The sequence below is a fragment of the Phlebotomus argentipes genome, unplaced genomic scaffold (assembly GCF_947086385.1).
Source record: "Phlebotomus argentipes unplaced genomic scaffold, Phlebotomus argentipes genome assembly contig_5, whole genome shotgun sequence".
NCBI classification, from domain to species: Eukaryota; Metazoa; Arthropoda; class Insecta; order Diptera; family Psychodidae; genus Phlebotomus; species Phlebotomus argentipes.
Window position 1 is genome coordinate 4,197,492 of NW_026776165.1, and position 13,790 is coordinate 4,211,281.

At 45.7% G+C, this 13,790-nt stretch overlaps 4 protein-coding genes across 4 annotated transcripts; 3 read left to right on the top strand and 1 right to left on the bottom strand.

The window, feature by feature from the left end:
* Window positions 1–503: 503 nt before the first annotated feature.
* LOC132255629 (medium-chain acyl-CoA ligase ACSF2, mitochondrial-like) lies at window positions 504–2,262 on the top strand. The gene has a single exon (XM_059751731.1). The coding sequence runs from the start codon at window positions 522–524 to the stop codon at window positions 2,244–2,246; it is 1,725 nt and encodes a 574-aa protein (XP_059607714.1). The 5' UTR covers window positions 504–521; the 3' UTR covers window positions 2,247–2,262.
* A 227-nt stretch (window positions 2,263–2,489) lies between these two features.
* Window positions 2,490–3,715, top strand: LOC132255630 (sulfotransferase 1 family member D1-like). Its single transcript, XM_059751732.1, has 2 exons — window positions 2,490–2,927; window positions 2,990–3,715. Exons 1-2 carry the CDS (start codon window positions 2,593–2,595, stop codon window positions 3,669–3,671), a joined length of 1,017 nt encoding a protein of 338 aa, XP_059607715.1. The 5' UTR covers window positions 2,490–2,592; the 3' UTR covers window positions 3,672–3,715.
* A 2,049-nt stretch (window positions 3,716–5,764) lies between these two features.
* On the top strand, window positions 5,765–8,080 carry LOC132266176 (luciferin 4-monooxygenase-like). Its single transcript, XM_059767027.1, has 3 exons — window positions 5,765–5,771; window positions 6,347–6,932; window positions 6,994–8,080. The coding sequence occupies exons 1-3, from the start codon at window positions 5,765–5,767 to the stop codon at window positions 8,078–8,080; spliced, it is 1,680 nt and encodes a 559-aa protein (XP_059623010.1).
* Window positions 8,081–8,726: 646 nt separating this feature from the next.
* Window positions 8,727–10,056, bottom strand: LOC132266177 (uncharacterized). Its single transcript, XM_059767028.1, has 2 exons — window positions 9,878–10,056; window positions 8,727–9,816 (listed from the first exon to the last, which is right to left on the bottom strand). Exons 1-2 carry the CDS (start codon window positions 10,054–10,056, stop codon window positions 8,727–8,729), a joined length of 1,269 nt encoding a protein of 422 aa, XP_059623011.1.
* Between the last annotated feature and the right edge of the window lie 3,734 nt (window positions 10,057–13,790).

Consider the following 13,790-nt stretch of genomic DNA (forward strand, 5'->3'; position numbering starts at 1 on the left):
CAATCTCGCATTACCCCATGGCAACAATCACTCACACCTCGGCAGCTTTACACTCCTCTCGCTCGCAAAAGACGTAAATTGTTGGCTTATTGTTGGAAAAGTTTCTCTTTTGCCATCCCCAACTGAGGGTTGATGTGCAATTTTACACCATCGCTCTCGATGGCACACAAAAGAGGATTTCGCAAGTTTCGCACACTTCCTGCACAATGTTATGTCGCTCTATGGGGACATTTTCAGACAAAATAAGTAATATTTGCTCACTTATTGTCCGACAATCCGGAGCAAAGACCTTTGTGATAACACAAGACAGCACGATGATAGTTCTAAGTCACTGCCATTAACTGATTAACACCCTATCGCTATGTTTTCTTATGTACTCCAGCTTATCACTCTCATGGTATTTCATGTCTGACATGATTGGTGATAGTGCTGCGATAAGATAGCAACCAATCCATCTGGAGTGAAGTCTGGAGAATGCTTTTAGTTCAGTTCGACAGACAGTGCAGCATTGCGAATCCAGAATGCAGAATTTTATCACAAACATCAAATCAACCGCAGGATTTCTCAATCAAGTAAATAAGCTGAGTTATATTCACAACATTGGAAAATTCCCACTGGTTTATCGCAACATTGGACAAGAGTTGGGCCGAGTGGCGAGTGAATTTGGTGATCGTGAGGCATTTGTGGCGGTGGAAGAGCAGAAGCGACTCACTTACGATCAACTGAGATGTGAGGCGGATCGCCTGGCGGCGGGCTTTCTCAGTCTGGGCCTAAAGCAGGGTGATCGCCTAGGCCTCTGGGCGCCAAATGTCATTGCATGGCCTGTCGTGTTCTTTGCTGCCGCCCGGGCAGGATTGATCCTCGTCGCTCTCAATCCAGCCTACGAACCGCCAGAAATGGAGTATTGCCTGCAGAAGGTCAGCGTCAAGGCTCTGGTGACCACTGAAAGCTTCCGCAACAAGCCGTACTACGACTCACTGCAGAAGATCATCCCGGAATTGCAAGCGTCAAGTCCGGGAAGAGTGTCTTGTGAGAGAATTCCGTCACTATCGCACATAATAATGGACACACAGAAAGATCTCGATGGTGTGTTTCGTCTTTGCGATGTATCTGCTATGCCAACAGGCGATCAAGTTCAAGAAATACCACAACTCCAGAGCACCATAAATCCAGACAGTGGATGCAATATTCAGTTCACATCTGGTACAACTGGGAAGCCCAAAGCTGCTCTTCTGCGGCACTCGAGCTTCGTCAACAACGGCATGCACATTGGAGATCATCTGGAGCTGCAGGAGCGCAGAATATGCATGCAAGTGCCTTTCTTCCACGTTTACGGTGTCGTAATCACCACCATGGCGAGCCTATCTCATCGCGCCACAATCGTCCTGCCCTCAATCACCTACAATCCTGAGAAATCCCTGCACGCCATTCAGCAAGAGAAGTGCTCAGTGATCAATGGCACGCCGACGATGCATGTGGACTTGGTGAGGAAGCAAAAGGAGCTGCAGCTGGATCTGGAAGCTGAGATTGCTGTGAGTGGCGGAGCTCTCTGTCCTCCGCAACTCTTGAGGGACATGAAGAGCGAATTGGGACTGAAGAAAGTGAAGAGTGTCTATGGATTGACAGAGAATTCGTCTGTGAGCTTCAGTTCTCTGCCAGGTGACGATGAAGACAAGGTCCTGAGCACTGTAGGTCACATGCTAGACCACACTGAGGCCAAGGTTGTTGACTCTGAGGGACACTTGGTGCCTTTTGGCGCTCCTGGTGAACTCTGCGTTCGTGGCTACTACACAATGCTCGGCTATTGGGAGGACGAAGCAAAGACCAAGGAAGTCCTGAGCTCTGATGGTTGGCTAAAGACAGGAGATCAGTTCGTCCTGCACGAGGATGGATATGGCAAAGTTGTGGGCAGACTGAAGGATATGATAATTCGCGGTGGTGAAAATATTTTCCCTAAAGAAGTTGAGGATATTCTGGTCACCAATCCTAAGATTGCTGAAGCCTACGTCGTCGGTGTTCCCGATGAGCGTCTAGGCGAGGAACTCTGCGCCTTCATTCGCCTTCAAGCAGGCCTTGACGATTGTCCATCTGAGGAAATCCGCGAATTTTGCCGTGGAAAGATTTCATACTTCAAAATACCGCGCTATTTTAGAATCGTCACTGAATTTCCAAAAACTCTGTCTGGGAAAATTCAGAAATTCAAACTACAGGAGCAGTTTAGGAATGAAGGCAAAATAAACAGCTAAGCCGCCACTTAACTCTCTTCGACTCACACCAAAATTACGCTGATATATAGTTAATTATTACTGATAGTCATTCATTCGCCGAAATACGTAATTGAAATACCCAAGCAAAAAATACGACAGAGTAATCTTCCTGTGTGTCGTGTGAAATTGCCACAGACACTCTTATTTGAGTGTGTCAACAACGGCACGATTCAAGTTCAATTAGATTCCGTGTGAATTGATAAGAGCTTATAACATTGGTTCCCCCATCACATCTGCAGCAATTTAAGCGCTCCGGGTCGCCGAGTGCTTCCAGTAATCCGCGGTCTCTCGCCAGAGTCTGTTCTCCTTGTCACAGTGCTTCAAAATGTCAATTGTGTGTGAGAAGGTGCCCAAATCCGGTCTTGTGGTGAAGGCGGGATACATTGGAGTGGAGGATTTCGTCACTGTGCAGCGCACTGAGCGGCCCAAGGACTTGCCAATTGCGGAAAAATGGTGCATGGAGCCTTGCTTTCTGCCCAGCTTCTACGAGCCAATGGCGCAGAAGATTGAGAACTTCACTGTCCGTCCGGACGACGTCTGGGTGATCACGTATCCAAAGTGTGGCACGACGTGGTCACAAGAGATGGTGTGGATGTTGTGCAACAATCTCGACTACGAAGGAGCCAAGAGGAAGCTGACTGAGAGATTTCCCTACATTGAGTGCGTTGGATTTTCCCACAACGTCAACACAGCCTGCAATTTACTTTGCTTCGTCTTTTCAGGATCGGCTGCCTCTTGTCCAGGGACATTCCGGACTTGGACCAAATAGAGATACTGGAAAACATGCCGTCGCCGCGGTTCATCAAATCTCACCTTCCGGCGCACTTGCTGCCGCCGCAAATCTGGACGGTTAAGCCCAAAATTGTCTATGTGGCCAGAAATGCGAAGGACACAGCAATATCCTGGTATCATCACTACGTCAACTACCAACACTACAAGCACACTTTCGATGACTTCATGGAGGTGTTTCTCAACGATATGGCCGACTTCTCGCCTTATCACTCTCACATAATCGATTTCTGGAATATGCGACATGAGAAGAACATCCTTTTCCTCACGTTCGAGGACATGAAGGCCAACCATCCGGCGGTGATTGAGAAAACTGCGGCATTCTTCGGCAAGACGTACACAAAGCAGCAAATTGACCGTCTCGCTGATCATCTCTCCTTCGCCAAGTTCTCCAAGAACTCCGCTGTGAACATGGAGGCCATTCTGCAGTTGGTTCAGGACTCGCTGAACGTCAAGATGCCCGATCCGAGCTTCACTATAGCGCGAAAGGGGGCAGTTGGATCGCACAAGGAGGAAATGACGCCAGAACTGATTGAGAGATTTAATAAATTCACCGAAAGTGAGATGAAGAGATGGAAGTGTGACGCAGAATTGCGGAAAATCTTCATACTGTGAATATTGGCAAATAAAGATCAAATTAAGTGCCTTTAAATCAACAAGTCACTTGTGCATATTGACTTAACACGGGTGATATATGAAAGTTAGACGAGAGAACTTGACAATTCACAAGTGAAACTCACTATTCATCGTGAAAGTTCAGTGTGTGAAAGTCATACAATTAGATTGAGTGCTCTTGGAAAACCCTCGAGGAAATCTTCATTTGGCGCGAAAACTTCTTGCAGATTTATGATGTCACAGCCAAGTGTGGGAGTCAATATATTAGATGATTGTCATCAATTAGTTCACACATGAGGCGTGACACAAGTGAAAATCACACCATTTGCGTCCCTAAACTGCCCTCTTGTGGTGTGCAACACATTAGGAATTGTCGGCGGAGCCAATCAAGACGTTTCGGTTGTTATGCGGTCTGCAGACAATATTCGTGCTGTGGCCAAGTTGTCTCTGGCTTGATGCCACACAAGATGCCACATCTGTGGCACAGCACACAGTTTAAATGCACAACGGACGGATATTTAGTGAACAATTGCCATGAGACCACGACATGCCATTGATTGTGATTAATAATTTACACGATTAAACTTAAAACAATGGCCGAGGACTTGCAGACACAATATTTGCCCACTAAAAAGCTATAATAAGATGTGTTGCTGACTCTCGGCTATTAAATAAAAACGTACCATAAGTCACAAAAGTTCCCCCGAGTCAGATAAATTGAAAATTCTCATGCAACATCATGTGGACATTCAACGAAATATACGGCAAACGTGTCCTGCTGAAAAGTCAGTCACAAGAGTGAGAAAGAGTGTCTTAAATGCCATCCATTCGGGGTGAGTTCATTGAAATTTTCAAGGGGTCTTTTGGCGAAATGGGAATCAATTCTATTTTGCTACAACTACAATTATTGATACGTGCTTTCAGTGTTGAAATCACCCATGTTCCTTCCTCTGCAATTTTCTCCTCCTTTCACTGCTCTATCTCAGCACCAGAATATACTCTTGCCGAGCGTGTGTATCGCAACCGGATAAATTGGAAAAGCCAACACACAAAGTTTGTTTCTTCCCCAGCTTTAGTTCTCTATCAAAAGACATTAAAACAGTTCTTGAAAAGGCTGCTTCAGTTTGATTAGTATTTTCCAGCAGAATATGCAATTTAGCACAGTATGAATATATCGGGAAAACTTCGTTTTTGACCATAGAAAAGGCACATTTAATTAATAAATGCCAGAGTGATTCTATATTCTGTATTTCTGATGATAAAACAACAAAATCGTTCCAAAAATTAATTTAGTTTCTGAAATATTGATAAAAATGCTTTTTTATTCAATTATCTAAACCGAACGATATATTTTCGCATTTCTTTTCACCAGTTTCTTATGTTTAAAAGTTGATAGAATTATTCAATGGCAAACCAACTGAAAAGCTCCGAAGTCAGCTGTCTATACCTGACTCTACAGAGAGCTTTTTTCAACTTTCCCCATTCACTCGATTTCAAGCTACGCCCATGCATCATCCTGTGCTGGCGATGTTAGTTTCTCGGGGTGGAATTGCCAAGGAGCCAAGCAATTGCTGACTTTGTGGGAAATTGCGTGCAGAGCGTAGATTACACAGATTAAACTTTAGGACGGGTAATAACATTATTAGCTCATATTTCACTTTGTGCACGCTTTTTGGTTTGAGTGTGCTGCTGGGGGTATAAACAAACAGCATAACAGGTATTTTCCCGAACAATTTATTTGCACAAGATATTCCATGCCGTTGCAGTGCGGAAAATGTATTGCGGACCATCGTGAAATGTGTACAAGTCCATTAGACTCGCGCGGTTGGGAAAAATTTATTCCTCCTTCGACCACAAATAAATTATTATCAGCATTATTATTATTTGCTCTGCTGGTGGGAGGAATTTTGGCGCTTTCTCGCCATGCGATGCCGCGCAAAACCACCAATTTAATTTAATATAAGCAAAACATTAGAGTTCAAAGCCATGAAATATACAGGATCCCATCAACATCCTCGCCTGTTGGTGGTTGAGGAAAATAATTAAAATTCCCGCTACTCGCTTCAGTAATTTTGCGGGACCAACACGGAAAAATGGACAGTAATTTGTGTGTGTGTGTATGTTTTTGGGGAAGTTCCCAGCTGATGGGAGTCAGTTAAAATGAAAATGAATAAATTAATATTAGCACTGGATGACTTCATGTAGTTTACACCCGCGCATAATCCACGGTTGAGTTCTAACAGAGCATGAAAAGTAAATATTTCGATTTGCGGCAAGCAAAAACTGATTAAAATTGATTTTTGGCAATAACATTGATCTTTTTTTGTGCCAAAATACATGAAATTTTTTTTGTAGAAAGCAAGAGAAAAAATTGAAGAAAATTTTAATACAATTCCAAAGGATCCACGACTTGAACCAAGATATTGACTAATCTCGTGATGATAACAAAAATAATATTTCATCTTCTAATCTAATTTATTGAGCTATATTTGTACTTCTCAAGCTTATCACCAATGACTAAACAAATTAAAACCCATTCAAATATTTGCCCCTTCCTCATAAGACAGATAATAAAGGCCAAAGAGGCGACTTCTGTTCTATCTTCCATCAGTTTGCGAAGTGAATTCGGGAAGTTTGGCTGCGTTTTTCACCTTCGACATGAACAACATCTTCAGTCCGACGATTTTCGACGCGGAGGCCAAAGTTTGGCGCGGGCCTTCGCGGCCAGAGATCTTCGGCCCGACCGTGTCCGCCGGCCGCGTGGGACTCTTCAACCTCAGCCAGAATCCCGACCTGGTGTGCCAGATCAACTGCTCCACCGGCGCGCAGAAGACCAACCGCCAGATCCACGACGAGACGCTCAGCGTCGCCGCGAGCCTGCGGAAGCTGGGCTGCCGCCAGGGCGACGTCGTTGGCTTCATCGCGCGGAACAACGACAGCGTGGCCGCGGCCGTGCTGGCCGCCTTCCTGCTGGCGGCGCCCATCAACGCCCTGGATCCCACGTTCGCCATCCGTCAGTAGAACGCCGGCGAAGCTCCGCCCGAAAGTGACCGTGTTTTGCTTTGCAGAGGAGATCATCCACATGTTCGGCATCACGAAGCCCAAGTTCGTCTTCTGCGAGAGCGACAAGGTGCCGGTCCTGCGAGAGGCGCTGCAGGTCCTCAAGAACGACGCCAAGATCATCGTCTTCGGCGACAGACTGGCCGATTCGCTCCACATCGAAGACTTTCTGGCTGACCCTGGAGATTTGGGCGCTTTCAGGTACGCTTTTCTTATCTCAATGTACTCAAGATAATTGCCTGCTCTCCTTGATCTCCGTCAGCCCACCTGAAGTCGATGACGACACCTGCGCTGTGATCTTCTGCTCCTCAGGCACCACTGGATTGCCCAAAGGCGTTTGCATAAATCACAGAAATTTGAATTTCATTGCAGCTTATGGATACACAGACGATGAAGTTGAGAAGCCCTACAAGATCCTAACGTTCACATCAATTTACTGGGTCACTGCAGTTCTGACGCTATTAGTTGGCTTGGGAAGAAGCACGAGACTCATCGTCCCTGAATCCTACTCAGACGATTTCTTCTACAAGATCATAAAGAAGTATCGACCTGAAATCATCTTCACAGGACCAATGTACTTTGAGGGATTGATAAATCATCCCTCAATTCAAGTGAGTGATCTGGATAGCATCAAAGTCTACATCTGCGGTGGAAGTGTGGTTAGTCAGGCTTTGTGGGAGAAATCAAAGGTGTTCTTAAGAAATGGTGAGCTACGTTGCGCATACGGAATGTCTGAGATTAGCTTCATCTCAAAAGCGCCGCCAAAGGCATCAAAACGCAGCGAAGGCTACATTTTATCAGGCCAGCAGGTGCGGATCCTGGACGAAGATGGCGAGAACCTGGGCGTTGGGGAGCAGGGAGAGATCTGCATAAAGTGGCAACACATGTTCAGAGGCTACTTCGACAATCCCGAGGCGACGGCCAAAGTGCTGGACGCGGACGGCTGGCTGCACAGCGGCGACATCGGCTTCTTCGACCAGGACAACCAGCTGCACGTGATGGGACGCAGCAAGGACCTCATCGAGTACAACTACTTCAAAATAACGCCCGGCGAGATCGAGAACGTGATCCTCAGCGTTCCCGGCGTTCGCCAGGCCGTCGTTGTCGGCGTTCCCGATCCCAAGTTCGTCGATCTCCCGGCGGCCGTCGTCATCCGCAAGGAGGGCTCCTCGGTCACCGAGCAGGACATCGCGGCGGCCATCGAGGCGCGTCTCAGCGACCACAAGCGCCTCAGAGGCGGAATCTACTTCGTGGACAGCGTGCCAACCACTCCGTCCGGGAAGGTGAAGAAACAACTGGTGAAGGAAAACGTCGTGAAGCTCTACCGAGAAAAGCAGCAGGGAATCTAGATTTCTCCAGATTGCGACTCTTATTGATAAATACCAAGATAAATACCCAATTATTTCTTTTGATTCGTGCTTAAGATGACTAATGTATTTCTTATCGAATGTTCTTCAAAATCTTTCCAACTGTATACATATATCTGTTGATATGTAGCGCTAAGCGATTATTGCTATTTTCTGCACAGACTTTTTGGGCTGGTTTGTGGTTATGATTAAAATTTAATATTATATATTCTCTTGAAAATATATATTTTAATGAAGTTCCATTCTTACTCTCGTAACTGCACAATTCCACAATGTAACTTTACGAATTCCACTCATCGAGCGCTGTGTTGTGTCGAAAGGCAAAAAGGAAAATGACGAAAAGCGACTGGGAGATGGTGTTGAGAATCGGAAAAGCCACGGAAATTCACTTAGAAGAGTGCACGTGGCGTACAAACGAAAACACGTGATGCGGAGCGTGACGCAAAGCACCACGTTTGAAGCATGCATCGACAAACAACACTAATTATGGCTTAATTGTGTTTTCTCCGCCACAAGGATATATTTAAAATGCAAATCGAATTTGGAATTTGGTCCTGAGCGCATCTTCATTACAACTTAATTAAAAATATGGTAATCCAATGTTGAGAAAGAGTGACACAAGAAATCTCTAATTGTTGCTCTGGTTCTGTCTTTCTCGGTAGAGCTTCACGACATTTTCCTTCACCAGTTGTTTCTTCACCTTCCCGGACGGAGTGGTTGGCACGTTGTCCACGAAGTAGATTCCGCCTCTGAGGCGCTTGTGGTCGCTGAGACGCGCCTCGATGGCCGCCGCGATGTCCTGCTCAGTGACCGAGGAGCCCTCCTTGCGGATGACGACGGCCGCCGGGAGATCGACGTACTTGGGATCGGGAACGCCGACAACGACGGCCTGGCGAACGCCGGGAACGCTGAGGATCACGTTCTCGATCTCGCCGGGCGTTATTTTGAAGTAGTTGTACTCGATGAGGTCCTTGCTGCGTCCCATCACGTGCAGCTGGTTGTCCTGGTCGAAGAAGCCGATGTCGCCGCTGTGCAGCCAGCCGTCCGCGTCCAGCACTTTGGCCGTCGCCTCGGGATTGTCGAAGTAGCCTCTGAACATGTGTTGCCACTTTATGCAGATCTCTCCCTGCTCCCCAACGCCCAGGTTCTCGCCATTGTCGCTAACGATCTTCATCTGCATGCCTGCCAGAATGTAGCCTTCGCAGCGTTTAGATGCCTTTGGCGGCGGTCTTGCGATGAAGCCAACCTCAGACATTCCATAGGAACAATACATGTCTCCATTTCTTATGAACTTCTTGGATTTCTCCCACAAAGCCTGACTAACCATCGTCCCTCCGCAAATATACACCCTTATGCAGTCCAGATCACTCACTTCGAGTGAGGGATGATTGAAGAGTCCATTTAGAGCCAAAGGTCCCGTCATGGGAACTTCAGGACGATACTTCTTCACGATCTCGTAAAAGAGATCGTCTGAATAAGGTTCAGTTGTGTAGAGCCTTGTGTGTGCTCCCAAGCCAATATAAAGTGTATATAACGCGGAAACCCAATAAATGGAGGTGAAACATAGCATCTTGTAAGGCTTCTTCACCTGATCTGTGTATGCGTAGGGAACAAAGAAATTCAAGTTTCTGTGACTGAGGCGAACGCCTTTGGGCAATCCGGTGGTGCCTGAGGAGCAGAAGATCACAGCGCAGGTGTCGTCATCGACTTCAGGTGGGCTGACGGAGATCAAGGAGATCAGACAATTATCTTGAGTACATTGAGATAAGAAAAGCGTACCTGAAAGCGCCTAAATCTCCAGGGTCAGCCAGAAAGTCTTCGATGTGGAGCGAATCGGCCAGTCTGTCGCCGAAGACGATGATCTTGGCGTCGTTCTTGAGGACCTGCAGCGCCTCTCGCAGGACCGGCACCTTGTCGCTCTCGCAGAAGACGAACTTGGGCTTCGTGATGCCGAACATGTGGATGATCTCCTCTGCAAAGCAAAACACGGTCACTTTCGGGCGGAGCTTCGCCGGCGTTCTACTGACGGATGGCGAACGTGGGATCCAGGGCGTTGATGGGCGCCGCCAGCAGGAAGGCGGCCAGCACGGCCGCGGCCACGCTGTCGTTGTTCCGCGCGATGAAGCCAACGACGTCGCCCTGGCGGCAGCCCAGCTTCCGCAGGCTCGCGGCGACGCTGAGCGTCTCGTCGTGGATCTGGCAGTTGGTCTTCTGTGCGCCGGTGGAGCAGTTGATCTGGCACATCAGGTCGGGATTCTGGCTGAGGTTGAAGAGTCCCACGCGGCCGGCGGACACGGTCGGGCCGAAGATCTCTGGCCGCGAAGGCCCACGCCAAACTTTGGCCTCCGCATCGAAAATCGTCGGACTGAAGATGTTGTTCATGTCGAAGGTGAAAAACGCAGCCAAACTTCCCGAATTCACTTCGCAAACTGACAGGAGAAAGAATAAAAATCGCCTCTTTATCAGCCTCAAGAAGAAGGTTAATTGTTTGAATACAGCAATCTGTGATAAGTATTTCTATTTATGCACCGTCATAAATTTGATTAGATTATAAGAAAGTGTTTATGCTTAACTGTGTTATCATCTCAAATGTCTCCAATATCTAATGTTTCAGCGTTATCATTGTCAACATGCGAATTTCACACACCAAAACCAGTGAAACTCGTCCTATTTCTTAGCGCAATCCTTCGGCGTGAGATAGTGAATGGCCGATAGTGACGACGCAAATTAGTTTGCGTGAAAGATTTCCTCGAAAGATCAACCTTGAGTGACTTTTGTATAAATCAAGAGTTGCGTTATCCAGGCCAGTGACCATGAGGCGAAATTAGTCCTTTTCGCCTTATCCACGTGTTGGTGTGCCGCCAAGTGGAAAATGAAGAAGGACACCAGATTGCCATCACTATTCTAATTGAGGTGTGGGCGGCGACAGACCCTTTCTGCCAGCTGCATCCCTCTTCGCAGATCCTAATCTCGCGGCGGGGCTCCTTTCTTTCCCTCAATTCTTCGCCTCGAGTGCAGCTGAGAAAAGTTTTCCCGCGAGAACAGGAGGAGTGAACATGATATTTAATTTAGAGTAATTTGGGAAATTTGCTCTCCTCAACATCACCAACTCCTCATCTGACTGTTTGCCGAGAATGAAATCTCCACCCTCAGCTTCCGGGGCGCTTTCTTCCGTGAATCGTCGTGTGTCAAGGAGAGCTTCAGTGGGTGGAGGGAGAGAGAGAAGAAAAAAGGCGAAATATACACAAATTAAATACAAGAAAAACACAAAAGGAAGATTCTCGAGAGCCAGCTTCTTTCACCATCTGTTTATTGACTTTTCCGTCGCTCCCCCGCCCCCAGAGCGCCGAGTTCCCGTGGTGGGAGTCTTGGTTGAAGGGAAAGGTAGGATGACGAAAAATATCTTGTGACAAGAATGTGGGCGGAGGAAGTGGGAGTCAATTCTTCCCTTGGCGATGCCTTTAAAAAAGACTACAAGCACAAGATTAATTTCATTGATGTATTTTCACTCTATTCTGTTTGTGTCTCTGTCGCCTCGTCATCCTTCATGGCTGGCACCCCAAACCCCAAAACAGAAAAAGGGGGTGGGCCCAGGGTGTGGAAATGTGGGTGAAAAATATACATTGTCTCTCATCCATTGAGAAAATATTCATGGGAAAACATGAGAAAGAATTTCTCCATTAGGGCGGACGGGAATTTTTGCTATTTTATCACGTTCTCAGGCATTTGTACCCATTCGCTCACCTCATTTCGACAAATTGCTGAAGGGGAGTTGCAAAAGAGTTGGAGCAGTGCTGCAAGGATTCAGGATCTGCGACAGTGAAATAGAAAATGTACAGCTTGAATTCAAGTGAATGTTTTCGTGTCTCTCTTTCAAAATACAACTCACCATTTTGCTATTGATTAGAAAAATGCTGAAGAATTTCTTGTTTTGGGGAAAGCATTGCTCAAATGCAAATTTGTAATTATTGATGTCAAATTTCAAGTCAATTGAACATTCAAAACTGAACTGAATGAATGAATTTCATACGCACAGTTCTACCCTCTGGCGAAATCATTGACACAGATTCAGGACAGTTGTATCTCATATCTGTCCAACTTCAACCCCTAATTCTGCCAACGAGGCCCGTCCGTGCTGCAGAGATTAATAAAAGCTCCACCCCAACGGAAAATTGTAATTAATGAAATTTCGCCTTGGTGCCTAAAACCCTTTTTATGTCTTCCCCACGCAGATGCTTTTCCGGGAAGAATTTTCAATTAAGAGGTGGAAAATCTCGTGTGTCGGCCAGTGAAAAGCTGAAAAGTCATATTTTCATCATTTTTATGGCAAGTTTTTACCCTCCTTTTCCACACACAAACACACCCACAAATCCACCTCGTGAGTGGATAAATAAATAAAAGTATTCCCACGTGTGCTATTAATTCACAGAGTAAGAGTGGGGGAAAAAAAAGTACTTTTCTCCGTTGAGATAGCAAAATAATTACTTCTTAAAAAATTAATGACTTTCTGGGCCGCATTAAAAATCCAGAAAGGTTTTGCATTTTAGTGAAAAATCTCAGTGATATCGAGAGAGAATCCTTTGCGCACCAGAGCAACACAGCATTGATGTCACCCTTTAATATAAATAATTAATGATCATGTGCCGTCTTTGTGTCCCTCTAATTAAAAGCGAGAATTAATCAGCATCTTGTTACTCAACAATGCTGTTTATAGTCTCATAACATTTTATTTTCCACCCAACTTTTATGCGCGCTGTCCTTGTCCTTAATTGAATCCTTTCATCAGTCCCAATGTCCAATTATCCCGTCAAAGAGACTTCAGCCACTGCAAAATCCACATCATTGAACAAATCCATGATTTAATCCATGCAAGTTTTCCGTCATAATTTTCGCTATTTTTCCCCTCTTCCGCAATTGCCCATGACGGGGAATTAGCGAAAAGGATTTGTCTCCCACTTAATTCGAATGCGGAAATGCACTAAAAACTTCTAATTCCCCACGCGCTGTGAACTTGCATAGGTTCCCAAATGGAGAAGGGCTTAAGTCATATTCCCTCTAGAGAATCCATTGAAAACCCTTCAGCCCGCTTCGCCGCAGCTCGGAGGATTTGTGATCCCTGAAAACCCGCTCTGCATTCACAGCACTGATGCCATGACTATTTTCTCCGGCACACAACTATAAATCCTGCCGCCGGAAGCTCCCTTTATCCCATCTCAAATCTCTCGTGCTCTCTTCGCATGGCATTAGTAAAGAATTTAATGATGCTGAAACGTATTTTGTGTCACAATTAATTTAAAATAAACACAAATTTCATTGCTGCTACTTTGGAGACTTTTTTAAGACTTCAATTCACCCCTTTTGCCTATGACTGTATCACTTGAATTACCGAAGGCTGAAGGAAATTCTGTATTGTCTTCGCTGGAAACTCAAGAGTGTCTTCACGAGAAGCCATCGAAATTAGGAGAAGTTTTTAAGCAGCCGGAAAAATGGGAGAAAAGTCAGTAAAGCCTAAGAAATTTCATTGAATATCCCACTCATAAAATCACTTATTTCATGGCCAAAGAAATCTATAAAAAGAACTTGAAATTGTCATGATTATTTACCTAAAACATCCCTAAATTAAGGGAGATTTAGACAATTTAATTACACCCTTAAAACCTCAAGGAATTCTAAGACAAATATATGCTTAAGC